Source organism: Anguilla anguilla, chromosome 3 (assembly GCF_013347855.1).
Source record: "Anguilla anguilla isolate fAngAng1 chromosome 3, fAngAng1.pri, whole genome shotgun sequence".
In the NCBI taxonomy this organism is placed as follows: domain Eukaryota; kingdom Metazoa; phylum Chordata; class Actinopteri; order Anguilliformes; family Anguillidae; genus Anguilla; species Anguilla anguilla.
The window spans coordinates 19670344-19685338 of NC_049203.1; the positions used below are offsets into that span (position 1 = coordinate 19670344).

Consider the following 14995-nt stretch of genomic DNA (forward strand, 5'->3'; position numbering starts at 1 on the left):
TATTGCCATGCATCTGCACATTTTTCTTGAGAGTTGTGCGAGGGGGGAAGGGGGGGGGGGGGGGGGGGGGGGGGGGGGGGGGGCTTAGGTAGGGGGTAAGAACAGGAAATCCCCCCTGGGCCGGCTTACCCCATCATTGGATCCACAGCAATTCCTTTTGGGTTCTGAAGGTCCAAGTCAATTATTGTGACACATGTCTCCCCATCGCGGCTGCACACGAAAATCCGGTCATTGACACGATCCACAAAGTAGAAGTTGCCCGTTAACCAGTCGATGGCCATTTGCTCCACATCTACAAACGAAAGAGAAGCAATGTCTGACTGTAAATTCTCACCACACAGAAATAAATAAGGAGAGTGGAAGAGCCAGAACAGTTATTGAAGCACTTTAGACAAACAGCAGTTGTAAAGCTGTCAAACAGTGAGGCTTTTGGCAGGGGAAACAAAGCATAATGATCTTCAATAAAAATTATACACAAATAAAAATTGTTTTGGGCATATTATTGTACAAAAGGCTAAATATGAGTTTTCCAAAAACAGAGTGTGGTGCCAGATGCCTGCCTGGAAGTTGAGCATGTACTTATCAGCTTTCATAGGGAGTTGGACAGAACAGAAAGACCATAGCTACCATCTGAACAGAGGTGAGTAATGTAAAGGCTGTATGAAGGCTCTGAGGTCTGTTGCAATCAATGGGCTGAACTCCATTGATAATGTTGACGTAATAACACTATTAAAGGGATATTTTGGTATAACGGAAGAAATTTTGTGGAGCTTACCCTATTGTATTTTAATCGCGGAAATACTAGCAACGTCACATGTACCTGTTGAGCAGTTGTACCTGTTCACTCCTATTAATTTTTGCGATCTTGTCAAAATGAATCGTTTAAAAAAATAATTTTAAGCTCAACAGAATTACTTGTGTCATACCAAAGTGAAATACCCCTTTAAGGTTCAGGGCATTGTTTGACACCTCGTATCATTTGTGCAGGTAGATGCTACATTGAGATAATTAACCATAGGTATGTTGATTTAAGGAGAACTGGTAGTACTTCACCTGGAAATCAAATCTTCAACCTTCTGGTTACAAGCCTAGTTTCTTAACCACCACCCGGCATTCACAGTCTTCCTTTTTGTAATTTTTTTTTTCCCTCAAATTTTTTCATGTTAAAAGAGTTTCCGTGTGCCATCAGCAATCCAGGTCAGGGCTTGCAGCTTATGTGCAAGTTCTGTTCTAACATACGTCCCCTGAAGCCTGAAGCCACAGACTATTTTCCACACAACAGGCCACACAGTAGTACTTGACTGCAAGCGTCTACTGCCTACTGAAACTGCCATTTTGATACAATTGGTACCCCATAGACTCTTGGCAAGTTAGCAGCGGAGGCAAATGTAGTGGTAACCTTCAACCCAGCCTAGCTCTGGTGGGACAAAGCCAGTGGTGAACTCAGTTGGAGCCCCTCTGTCCAGTATTATGAGTGAAACAATAAAGTCTTCCAGGGGCATTACACAGAAATCGCATTGGAGTCCTTTGCCACGTGGTGACTTTGCCAGTGTAGTATAATGGACAGGGAACTGAGCGTGTAACCTAAGGGTTAAAGGTTTTATTTCCAGGTAGGACACTGCTTTTCTATCATTGAGCAAAGAACTGAACCTGAATTGCTTCAGTATATATCCAGCTGCTGAAATGTATACCACTGTATGTAAAAATGCAAAAGTCGCTCCGAATAAGAGCTGCTAGATGCATGTAATGTTATGAATTTCTGGGCGGGGGTTGCAGGAAATTCACAGCCCTATTTATACAAAGGCAGCTTACCTGACTGGAGTTACCTGAATATCTTCATGATATTGTTTTTTTTTTTTTTATTGCAAGGACCAATCACAATCATTTGCACTTGCAGTGCCACAAAAGGTGGTGGTTGGGTCTGCTTATATATTGGTTGTGGATATGCACATTAGCACTGGTATAAACTCAGAATACAAAGGGAGGTTTCAAGCCAGTTTCTGAAGGGAGGGGGCATTAAACCAAACAGACAACCGAAGTCTGAGATTTCAAACCTCCGGTCTTTGAAAGAAATAATAATAATTCAAATTATCACTTCAAAAGCTCAGTGGGATATGCATACCCCTTACATATTCATGGAAACGTTCACTCACAAATGTAAACAGAACAACCTTCAACGCCTGTTGTCTTCTTCCTTCTGGGAGAAGCCGCACTGCACTAGTGAGGCTAAATAAGCTGACCTGAGGACATTAAGCATATGCTGACTGCCCCGTGCCATGCATTTTCATTAAGAACGGCAGGGAGGACTTCTACAGTACAAACTGAAAAGAGCATGTTGGACCAACATAACTATTCACATTACATTTTAGCAACTTACTGTAAAGGCATCTGCTGTTTTAGAATGATTGTCTATGTTGTAAGGGGTAGTTTCATTCTGAGAAAAAAAGGTTCACAATCATAGCTGCTTGAAAGATCTGGACTACCAGTAGTGTTTGTGTGTTCCAAATGTACTTAAGTTACAGAGTCTGTAAAACTGGACGAAACTCCCATTAGAAGTGCAGATAATTATAAGCAAATAAGACACCTGCCTTCCAGCTATGCATAGTAAGTCATAACATGAAAGTGTCACTCTTGCCCTTTCCGAGGGAAGGGTGTAACCATATAAATGTGGCCCTTGCCTTTAAGAATTTTGTAGACTGAAGATGGAACAACTCTTTTTAAATTAAATCTGAGGTGAGGGCATGATTAACAACGAAAGTTGTCCTGTGTCCATAACATCAGCTTCCGAGACACAAAACATTCTCATTAGGGACGGTCTAAAGATGCAAATCTGGGGATTCTGTGCCGACTTCAAAGATCTGCCAAAGTCTGTTTGCAAAATAAAACAAGCAATGTCCTTATATCATTTCAGCTGTTGCATCACCCAACATAGTGCCATCGAAGCCAATGACTGTGGTGTTGCGGATTAGAGGCTAACCTTGTTTTGATCCCCCGGATCTCTAACTACATGTCCTGAGGGAATATTTATCTGCATTTTTATCACTCATTTATTCTTTGACAAAGATGATTATGGCGAATCTACCTTGAAAGAACTATCAGGTTCAGTGTGCACTTGGCATACTAAAACAGGCATTGCCCCTGGGATTTATTTACAAATAAACTCCCTTTTTTTGAGAAAACTCTAAACTTGAGTTGCATGTTAAATGGAAATTACAAAGAAAACATAATATATTTTTTCCCTTTCCAAAGAGCAGTACTTATGGAGTCCCTAAGGGAATCGGGTGAGGGAAAAAAAAAAAAGAAAATACGGGATCTCATAAAACTTTTGAGTTTCCAGAGAAAAGGATATCTCAACAAAAAAGTTTTCAGTGTACAAAAATGGCAAGTTACTCACACATATTGCACACAAGCAATATATATTGGCTTGTACATGAACATGAACCACATGACCGTCTAGCGTTTGACCATCAATTGATGCAACTTTGTCATTCTAGGGCTCTGAGAAATACTTTTCTCGGGCGAACACAAGAGTTTTGTGAGGGAACACAAAAGTTTTGTGAGATCTGGCAAAGGTTTTGTTTTTTTCCCCCTTACCCACGTCCCTTCAAGGGCTCCATTCAGTACTACACTATGAACCAAAAATTCTCATTCAAGATATATACGGTCAGCTATGCTGAATAAAATAAAACCTAGATTCCTAACTGCGATGAAGGCCGTGTTTCGTTAGGCCTCATACCAGACATTGCTGCAGCTGTCCTGAAATTAGGGTCATGACTAAAACCGGTCAATTTGCTGGACTCTCTGGTTGATTAAATGACATTTGAATTAAAAGCATTTGAAACCTATGCCTGTTTGTCTGAACACTCACTTTGCAGATTCTGTCCGGTTTTAATTTCTCGCTCCTCTGAAAAACCTTTGAGCTTTGTCATCTTCGCGCACTGGAGCCGGCTCGAGGACTCTGTTGAAGCGACCCAGCACACGGACTCCTCGTTGTGATTGAAATCCAAGGCCAGCGTTCCATTTGTGTCCAGCGACTTGACGTTCGGCACCGAGGACCCGTTTAGGTACATAACGGCAATCCGTTCCGAGTTTCCAATCAGGAGAACAGGCGGCCTGTCACCGGGCTCTGAAAAAGAAAGAGAGAACTGCATGAAGGATTTAATTACAAGGCAGCTTTCTCCTGTTGCTAAACCTGCAATGCCATTATCTCTTCTGAGGTACATCTCAATGAAAGTGCCCTGTGCTAACTTTATCAAGTCACAGATTGCAGGGCCTTTGTTCTTTTCATAACAATGTCATCAATCCTGCTGGAAAAAACAAACAAACAATATTTAGCTCTCACAGTGTCCATTGAATGGAGTCATACAATTCATAGATTTCTGATTTGAGAATGCAGAAGTAGTTTAAAAACTCTAGCACAAGTACTGACATAGATTGAAAAGAGGTGTGTCGGGATCACTTTTGGTATTTTAATAACACTAACAGAAGGTGTGGCAAAAGTGCCTGTGTCCTAGCCAGCAAGCACTTTTTATATGAATTACATGACATTTATTTGGCAGACGCGTTTATCCAAAGCAACGTACGATAAGTAAATACCAAAGGTCATTGGAACAGCTACAAAACACAGGTCCGATAAGGTACAATACTCATTTTGTAACAGTTATTCATGGCCATGAACACATTAAGTCCAGTTCACACAGTAAAGATTACTCTCTGACCAAACCTATGCTAAGTGAAACTAGGAGGCATGACATGCTACAAAATCAAGATAATGATACAAAGTCCAATACAAGTGCTGGATAGAGGTAACATGAAAGTGGCAAAAGAGGTTTATGTGTAACATGAAAGTGCTATAGGAACAAAGTAGAGGGATTTAAGTAATAAAAAATGATCTCAGATTGGGAGTGCCCCGCAGAGTGGTGATAGTGGTGATGAATGAGATGTTGCCTCACGTATCATTTCCTACTAAGGCTGCTCATTATTATTACCCCTGCCAACAGAGTTTAAGGGGGTTATGTTTTCACCCCTTTTTTATCTGTTTGTCTGTCTGCCAGTTAGCTGGCTATCACCAAAATTTATAAATGCATTTGCATGAAACTTTGTGGAAAGCTTAGTCATGGAGCCAGATTGCACAAAGGCAGGTTTGATAGTGTGCATAGCTACTCACAAAAAAGCATATAACCTCACAAATTCAGTTAACACTATGAAATGTTGTGAGAGGCAAACCCTACATTATTGGCCCAATCAATCGAATGTAGGTACCAGAGAGCTCATTCCTGACTATTAAACAGATTGGTCACAAATTTTTATTTTTTCATTTTTTGAAAATAGTAATTCCACAAAATGTCCACATGCATTTGCACTACCAGTATCAGAAGAATTAAGCCTGGATCGGGCAAGCCAGGCTTAATTTTAGTGCACATACAGTACCTGCTAATATGTACTTAAAATGGACAAACAAGAAAAGAGCCAACAATATTACCACCATTTATGCATGCTGATTAGATTATCGGATTAGTGTCTTATTTTACAGTAATTGCATGAATCCGATAAAATATGTCACGCTTCTGTTTTTGGTGCCTTCTCTCTTTTCCTCCTCAATTTGAAAGGTCTGATCCTGCTCACAATGCAATGTTTACTGCAATATCTGCTGTTGATTTGGCAGATCTTTCTGCTGCTGACAAGCATTTTCCTTCCCAGCCGGCCACAGTCAGCCAAGGCATAATCTAGGTTCAATACCAGATTATGGTGGCCCTACCATGCACTGATACAGTGCCTCAAAGAGTCAAAGAGAACAGTGCCTTAACAGATACCTAATCATGGGGCCCATCCATGCACTAGAACAGTGCCTTTATAGGTTGAGTCACTCAGAACCTCCTTACTTTTCTACTTTCATAGGCTACTTTATAATGCAGTGGTAGGGCTTCAGAGTGGTCCAGTCAGTGTAAACATTTATCTGGACGGTAGGCTAGGAATTGTAGACACAAGCTTCGACAATGCCATTGGCCAACTATGAATGAGAAGGCATAATGGGGACACACAAGACAACTCGTCCCATCAGGGTCCAGGTCCAGAGATGAATGCCTCACCGGCGAATGGCTCTAGCTCTGCTGTTGTCCCGTGTGGATTTGGAAAGGGCATCGTGGAGCATTACTATTTCACACCAACTCCAGCAGCAGTGATCCTTTTACAGTGTGGGCGGCCAGCGACTTAAGGAACAAAACCAATTCTGAACCCAGAAGAAAAAAGTGTGTGTGCATGTGTATGTGGGGGTTGGGGGGTCTAAAAAATAATAATACAAGCTGGCTTTCTGCTCAGTGGATGCTTTCTTTAACCTATAATCAACTGGTATCAAGGCATCAAAGTAACCGCTACTCTTCTGCCGAGCCACAGTTAAAAGACCAAGGGTCAGACTAACTTTATAAGGCTGAGATTTGTGTTTTCAATCTTGCACAGTTACATCCTGCGCCTACCACTTCTGTCTCGTGTACAAATTACCCTGCAACTCCTTATTTGTTTTGTTGGGCTATTTCTCTGAAAACTCTGAGAGGCTAAATTCCTGAAAATTAGGAAATTAATCTCGGAATTTACAAAATTACAAGTGTAATGGAGGAACAAGTTTGCTAAACTGCCTTTTTGCCCGCCCAAAAGACGGTTAGAACATTATTTCCCACATTATTATCACATTATTTCTGAGACATTACTGAGCTCTGGAAAAGTTATCTGTCTAACTCCATAATTTTTTCCAGAGTCTGTGGGTGATTTACTACGGCGGGCAGCCTAAGACGTCCGCCACACACTTCTGGGGCCTAATTGACCGTGTGAAATTCCAGGTCCCAGAGTTCAACCGGTGGAGTTGTGATTTATCCTACTCCCCTAAGAAAGTCATGAGGCACTTTACTAATACTTGCAATAAATCAACATGTCTGTTTTCAAAGCCCCTTTTAACATTATCTTCCAACATCTACTTCTTGGCCCTGTAGTTCCTCTTGCTCAGGGATACAGCCGATGTAACTCATCAATGCTGTCATTCAGGAAGGCTTTTCGAAAAATCCAGCGCACACCTTTCCAGCGATCCTCTGCTGAGATAGAGCCGCAGCTCTTGTCAGTTTCAATCCCTGAACAACGGCTGCGGAATCGCTTCCAGAAAAAAGCTCCACAGCCTGGATCATTGCAGTGTTTACCGTACAAATCATCAAACAGGGCAAAATATTATTGCCCCTGTTATCATTGTCCCCAATGACATTCAATATTTGCTGGTTGAGCTAAATTGCCTGTCAATATTTCCACCCATACACAAACACTTGCATGCACGCCAATAAGTGCCCACACGAAACATACATTTTCTGCATGGAATATAATAATTCAGATTTGACGTAACACATGAAAGGTGTTTACACAGCAGAGATTACACACGCACGCACATACACGCACACAAAAACTCAGTTGTAGAAGTGACTATGAACGCAATTATGGTAACTCCTCTACATGGTTGTGAGCACACAAACTTTTCACTGAGTGGTGGGGGTTATCTTACCAAGAACAGCTGCATCTGTTTTACCTGCTAAGTACCAAGACTACCAAGACCAGGTTCAAGCCTACTAACTCAATTGCCCAACTGTCAACCACCTCTTTCTACCAGCTCCCAAAAGGAACAACCATCTCGAAACACTCCATGAAGCTACAGACCTTTTTTTTTTTTTTTCCTCCCACAACTCCTGGACCATTGGAGCAGCAAAGCCCTTTCCTTGCAAGTTCCCAGTGGAATTACCTCTGTGCACCACAGGCTAAGCAGACGTTGATCCATGATTCTGCCATGGTTTGCTCTGGTCTATTTTAAGCACTCCTCGGCTGGGGAGAAGCCAGCCTCAGGACCCCTTGTCTGGCCTTCCCTCGAGACTTCTGAGTAAACCAACAAGTTATTATCCTTGCCTCAGAATCTGTTACAATGCAAGATCAAGGTTAGGAGAGTGTTTTCATTTCATTGATTCATCTGAAGTGTTTTGTTCATATTACCTTCCATTTGAGGCACTTAACTATACTTAATAGGTCTACTGACTTGTTGCTTAAATGCATGCGCAGTGTAATAATACAAGACATGCAAGGTCGAAAGAAATATTTCGTTGCATACCCCTTAACTGACTGAACCCCTTTGATGAATGCATCAAGTCTGCAACTCATGGACATCACTGAGTTCATAATGTGATCCTTTGAGATGTTCTGCCAATCTTTTTACCACAGGATCTTTCAGTTGCTGTGTGTTTGCTGGGATCAAGACTTCAGTTCCCTCTTGACCAAGTGAAAACAATGCTCAATGGGATTAAAATCTAGTAACTGAATTAGCCACGTCAAACACTTTCACTTTTTATTCCTGACAAACTTGTTTTAGGTTCTGATTGATTGTCTTGCTGCAAGACAAATGTTTGTCCAATTCGTTTGGTGGCATTCTTTTGAATATTGGTGGACAGCCTCTGGTTTGGTGTATTGGTCTCTCTACACTTCAGCTGTCATTATGTTGCTGCCATCACTAGTTACATCATCAATAGAGACCACTGAACCAGTTTCAGATACAGCCACACACGCTATACTTCCACCATGCTTGGAAGATGAAGTAATGTACTTTCTCCACACTTTCACCTTTCTATCCCACTGGTAAACCATTACTTTTTTTTCTTATCTGTCCATAAAACATATTTCCAAAACTCACCAGGCTCATCATATATATATGTTTTTCAAATTCCAATTTCACCTTTCCATCATTGGTGCTGATGAGAGGTTTAGATCTGGAAGTGTAGCCACTGTAATTTTCCTCTCTCAGTCTTCCACACAGTGTTCTGCAATACTTTTACCGCTAATGTATGGAGATCAGAAGCAATTACTCGATGACAATTTTGGATTTTTTTCAGAGCTCTTATAATCATCCTGTCAACACTTCCCTATGTCTTTCGTGGATAGCCTTATTGCTGGTGATTACTAAGTCCTACACTTGTTAGTTTCTTATTTAAGACATTCCACACTGTTGACTTTGAAAAATACAAACATTCTGCAATCACTAATTGATTTTTCCTTTATCTTCACAGGTTTCTTGGTTGTCATTCTCTGGCCCTCATCTGCAGTTTTTTTGCCATGTATCTTTTAGATTATAAAATAGACTGTACAAGCACTTCCAGGGGATACAGTATAGCCAATGCCCTGACACGAACAGCTTTCCATTTATATATTATTAGAGTAAAATATGGTAAACCTGTTAAATTTGAAACTGCTGACTGACACTTGTCCCAATACTCATGCTGACTTGGAATAGGGAGACTTGACTCATTCAGTGGCAGTGTTGCAATATAGTTTAAATGAATGCAGTTCTAATTTTGCCTCATCATGGTTGTTTGATTTGAAAGACAATTTGATTAGTACAGAGGAAAAACAATCAATTTGACATAACTGCCTTCTACATTTAACTGTATCCAGGAATAAAAAGTATAACAAGTGCATGGGGAGTAATGTACACAGCAGACTTGACTCCATTTGATGGATTTGGACAAAGTGAATGATTCATAGTGCAGGTAGCTGGATGCCAGCAGTATTGAAACAGTCAGTACCATGCAGTGCAGTGGGTGTGAACTCAGTTGCTGATGAGTTCTACTGCATGTGGGAAGAAACCATACCTATGCCTGGTTGTTGTTGTGCCAATGGACTGGCAATGCCTTCCAGATTTGTTTTGGTTCTCTCTTTATTTTGTTTGTATAAGTCCCAAAATCTGTCATAATTTGGTGTGTGTATATTTATGTCTCCCATATGGACTAAAATGTCCATGCATTAATTTGAAGTACGGAAATAAAAAGGTGAGAAACTGTGGATCAGTTAGCCACAAATTTCAACCTGTAGCAAAGAGGTTTAAAGTAGGTTTCGTCAAAATAGTACAACACTATTAAGAAACTTTAAATTTGTGTTTCCTTTTTTTGTTCGCTGCCTCTGTGTGCATGCATGTTTGTGTGTGAGTGTGTGTGAGAGAGAGAGAGAGAGAGCATAAAATGTTTATTTATGTAACCAGCTAAAGGTGCAGTACAGAATATTATTTTAAATGTAATAAAATATTCAGACACTTAACATGTTTCTCAGAGTTTGCAAGCCCCTACAGAGAATCCGGGCTCAAATTTATTTGCATGAGTTCCTACAACAAATGGAAGGCCCACATTTCCCATACATCACGGCCTCCCAATCCTTTTTGCTAAATTAATATTAATGTAGGTGAACGGCGAGTTCAGTTAAGTTTATGGGTAATGATATTCAGCTTATTCCTGGTAGGAAACCAGTCACATTGATTAAAAGCACCAAAGATGCGTCTCTCCTGCAAGGTGCAATGTGCTTCGAGCTATTTCCAACAACTGCTGTTCTAGCTGCTCACAGATTCCCTTGTGTCATGCAGTACAAACTTTAAATTTACAGGACACAAGGATTCTTATTCATCATATATTTTTTTTATATTGCTATTATTTTTTATTATTTATTTTCAGAAACTACACCACATCCACACTGTGACCTCTGATCACCACACATGCAGTGCACAGTATAGTGTTGTTTAATTCATGTGCTAACGTTCTCAACAGCATAATTTATTAATGGAAATAAACAATATTTACATCAAAAAAGCATGGTGCCTTCTAAAGTATACTCCAAGCAATATTCAGGAATCCCACACAATCAATGGTCTTATTGTCATTTTGTCAGTATTGTCAGAATATTTAATGAAACTACAAATCAAAAGTAGCTTGGTGCACTCGTTCAGAAACCAATCCACTGGGACGCATCTTGGTTGTTAATGTGTGATGCACCTCAAAGTCTGAGCACTGAATTGTTATGTGCAGCTAATAGCATACATTAACATTGTTTTGCATTTAAGCATTTGGCGAATGCTCTTATCCAGAGAGATATACAAATGTGCGTACACAAAGTTTTAGGCAATGAAGAGCTGCTTCCGAGCCATTAGAGCCACAATCGATAGAAGCCATAACATAATCCGACAACATGGGACATGGTAGGTGCAAGAGAAAGACTGAGAACGTAGCGCTTCAAATATCAAATGTGATTCAGCGTATATACAGTGAGCTCCATAATATTTGGGACGAAACCATTATTATTTTGTTTTGCTTTTTTGGCTCTGTACACAAGTTTAGATTTGTAATCTAAAAGTGGTAAAAGTGCAGATCCTCAGCTTTTATTATGGGTGTTTTAATACCATTTAGATCCACCATGTAGAAATGACATCACATTTTATATCTGTGGACAGAGGAGACTAAGATTCACTTGTATCAGAGTGTGGAGGCCAAAATGAACTGCCCAAAATACAAATCTCCCCCCTCATCTGTCAAACATGGTGGTGGGGGTGTTATGGTTTGGGCATGTATGGTTGTCACAGGTACTGGCTCAATTATCTTCTTTGAACACTACTGACTACTGATAGCAGGAACAAAATTAATTCTTAAGTGTACAGAAGCATCTTATCTGCTCAACCTTAACCAAATTCCTCAAAACTCATTGGATGATGCTTTATCCTACAGCAAGACAATGATCCTGAACATACTGCTAAATCAACAAAGGAGTTTTTTAAAAGCCAAAAACTGGAAAAGTCATGACTGGCCAAGTCTTGCACCTAAACTGAATCCAATTGAATATACTGTCCTAATTCTAGCGGAGAGAGCTCATTCCACATCTGCATAAATGTCCAGTGTCATACATGAATGGTGGGTTTTGGTTGGTGGGTTTGTCCCTGTCTCACAAGAGTAACCCTTCCCTGGACTGGGCGCTAGCACTCTGCTTGTGTCAACTGTGCAAGAAGACATTTCTCAGGTGTAAAAATACCCACAAAACCCTGCAGTGCCAAACGAAAATAAGCAGCAGCCGACAGCTTGGGCTTTTCTGCCCTCTCTCCTGAATCAGTGGGTGGTGAAACAGCAAGGCTATGGAGATACGGTGTTGCATTCAACATTGGGATGAAAGAGAAAAGCAGGGGAAAATGTAGGCGCACTTCCCCCCTCAAAAAGGAAATAAATAAGTAACCGAGTGCATGCTTATATCCGGAAGGCAGGAGTCTTGAAACGCAGGGGGCAGACAAGGCAGTGGTTTTCCACCGTACCCTTGACTGTGGTGTTTAACCTGAATTACTTCAGCAAAAATATCCAGCTGTATAAACATATGCTTAGAGGGGGAGAAGGGAAGCTATGTAATTCACCCTGCCAACGCGTGCCTGCCAAGCAATTAAATAATGTAAAGATCAGAATGCCAAATGCCACTCTGACCGCTACGAAGTCTGCACAGCAAAACTGCTTTGGCTCCAGTGATGCTTCAGCACCATCAATGAGCCCTGGAATACCCAGATCACCTCAAAGACCCAGATTTAGGGCAGTTTAGCACATGCCCTCAGGCCCCCGAGTTCCAGGTATCTCAATTACATGAGAAATATCTCTAACCGGGCAGCCTTCTTAAAGGGACAGTTCTCTGCACTGTTCGTTTGAAGGAAAATCTAAAATGCAACTCCTGTGCTTTGGGAGAGGCCCTGACTCGCCTGCGGTGGAAAGTGCACCCGCTTCTTTCCACCAGATGACCCGCCGGCTGAACGTATTCATTGCGTTGGCGGAGAACACTGCACAAGCAGCTGGAGCAAGCAAACTGATGTGTTCACGGGTGTGCAGTAATATGAAGAAAATCTATACCCCTGCCCTCCTTGGGCTATGCCCAATCACACGCTGGCTCGGTTTGGATACCTGGCGTATCCTGCGTACACTTGATCCCAGTGTCTTAGCGGAATAAGCCACCTGGCAGCCGTTCTCCCGTTTTCATTCTTGCTTCCAAGGCAAATCCAGTAATCCAGAACCTAAGCATGTCCTCAGTGTTTCAGGACCAGGGCACATTCGCTGATCCATACAGGATATGGATAGGCTGATGAGAAGGCGCACAGCATCGAGTGGACCCATCTGGATTATTTACAGATCGCTGACTGCAGTGCTGTCTCCAGAGGCCAGGGCCAGAGTTTCTACTTCAGTTTGCTAGATTACATTCCTGCTGAATTCAAGTCATGAAAGAGGGCAGGCAGAAGACAGCAGTCTGTTCTATAGGAAAAGAACAATGCACCAGTGTTTCCATTTAAGGGAATAGTTCACTTTCTGGGGATTTTTGACACTATATAAGGTTCACTGTATATTTTCAATTAGTCCAGACATATTTTGTATGTGATGAAAGATATTTTATATATTTTAAAAGTTTCTGATGACCTACGCGCTTTGACTGCTATTGAGAATTCAGGGGTTTGTGGTCTAAAGTAAAAACATGCTTGCGCTTTCTTTTTTTCCTTTTCTTCCAGAGGTTGTACATATGAAAAGATTATTTTAACTGTGGTACATCATTATAAACATAAATAGCAGTTCTTAGATTGTGCTGGTACATCTTTCAAAACAGTTGTTTCAGGGTGTATGCACAACCAGAAATACTGTATTTCTGATCAAAAATAATATAAAACAAAATGTATTAAAAATATTAGGGTAATATACTGTACATATGTACAATCTCTGTGGAGGGGGGGGGGGTGTCAGTGCACAAGCCTTGGTCATTTGGTCATTGGAGTTAGCTGAACAGCTAATTATTTATTTGCTGTATAAAACCAACATTGTAAATCGGGCAGGCTGTCACAAAAAAACCTAAAATATCCTTCATCACACACAGCACAAAAAAAAGAAATACTCTCTGGGTCATACACTACAGCTAACAATATGAATTAATATTTTATAAAAAACCAGAAGGTGAAGAATCCCTTGAATGCCAGCACTTACAAACGCTGCCAGTGAACTTAGCTGGTATAATTGTTCTTTTCTTTTTTTTTTTTTAGTGGGGAAATTGTAGTTAGGTGTCCTCACCTTCTCGTATACCTCTGGTATAGTTCCAAAGATTTAATAGAAGTCTGGACAGAATTTCATAACGGGGCTCAGAGCCGCTCTATTACAGCATAGCTGCTGTGAAAATAATTTACAGCATTCCATAGCCTGCGTGGAGAAGGTCTGATAAACGGGGAGGACGCGCGTCAGGCGGCTTTCCTTTCCCGCACACATGCGACTCACTCATCTCCAAAACCGCCTTATCTCCTTTACCATTTTTACATTCCTATCAAGAGACCCGCCTGCATTAAAATGCTAATGGGAGAGAATGTGTCTGAGGGGACTCGACTGATCCAATTAGCATGCTTTATTCAAAGTACAGTATCTGTAACACATGATTGCAATTGTTTATATGCCTTATGTACTACTTTTGTTTCTGCTCAGAGCAACAAAAGGGAGCTAACATTCTACAACTGCTATGCTTCATAACTTAATGCTGAGCAATCTGGGCCATAATTCAATAATTCATCTAGGTACTCAATGGATTGTGATGGTACAGGCAACTGGTCAATTATGCTCGGAGGGGCTGGACAATAATTCTTCCTGAAATCACGAAAACCGAAATGGCCGTCGCTGAGGGTCTTCGTCTTCTGTGTTTCTGAGTGCCAAACCTTGAGCAGGAGAACAATAACCCCCACACAAGGCTTTCAACGGGCAAGGCACGAACAGCTGCAAGTGAGGGTGACGGTGACCCAGATTCCCCAAGCAGGTCAGTGTTGTTCTCACGTCCCTGGGGTACCAGGCTTACGGCAACGGCTGACAGGGTCTCAGGTCTCTACCGGCCTTTGAGAAATTATGTTGTTTTATTGAGGCGTGGTGGTAAATGGCCAGAAACAGCCATCATTGCAAGGAAATGAGAGAATCATCCAATGAATCTGACCCCCGATAAGCACGGGGCACCCAAAGTTGCAGATGGCAACGCACACCTGAGATATTCAATCACTCAAGGTTTTTTCATTGTTCCTGGAGCAGGCTTAAAGAGTGAGACTTAGGGTATCTTCCCCAGACTCACCGTGCACAAGCTTGATCATTAATCGTTTGGTCAGGTCAGTATTCACAAACAACTGCTGACG

At 41.3% G+C, this 14995-nt stretch overlaps 1 protein-coding gene across 4 annotated transcripts in view; it reads right to left on the minus strand.

Annotated features, from left to right (window-relative positions):
• The window catches only part of LOC118223692 (low-density lipoprotein receptor-related protein 1B-like), a 400652-nt gene that overhangs the window by 241517 nt on the left and 144140 nt on the right, over positions 1–14995 (minus strand). For all 4 annotated transcript variants that reach the window (XR_004764484.1, XM_035410580.1, XM_035410579.1 and 1 more), the window contains 2 exons: positions 3869–4126; positions 130–292 (listed from right to left, as the gene is read on the minus strand). Coding sequence is in view for 3 of the 4 variants with exons in the window: in XM_035410580.1 (XP_035266471.1) it covers positions 130–292; positions 3869–4126 (421 nt within the window). In the remaining variant the exon portion in view is untranslated. The remainder of the gene's footprint in view (positions 1–129; positions 293–3868; positions 4127–14995) is intronic.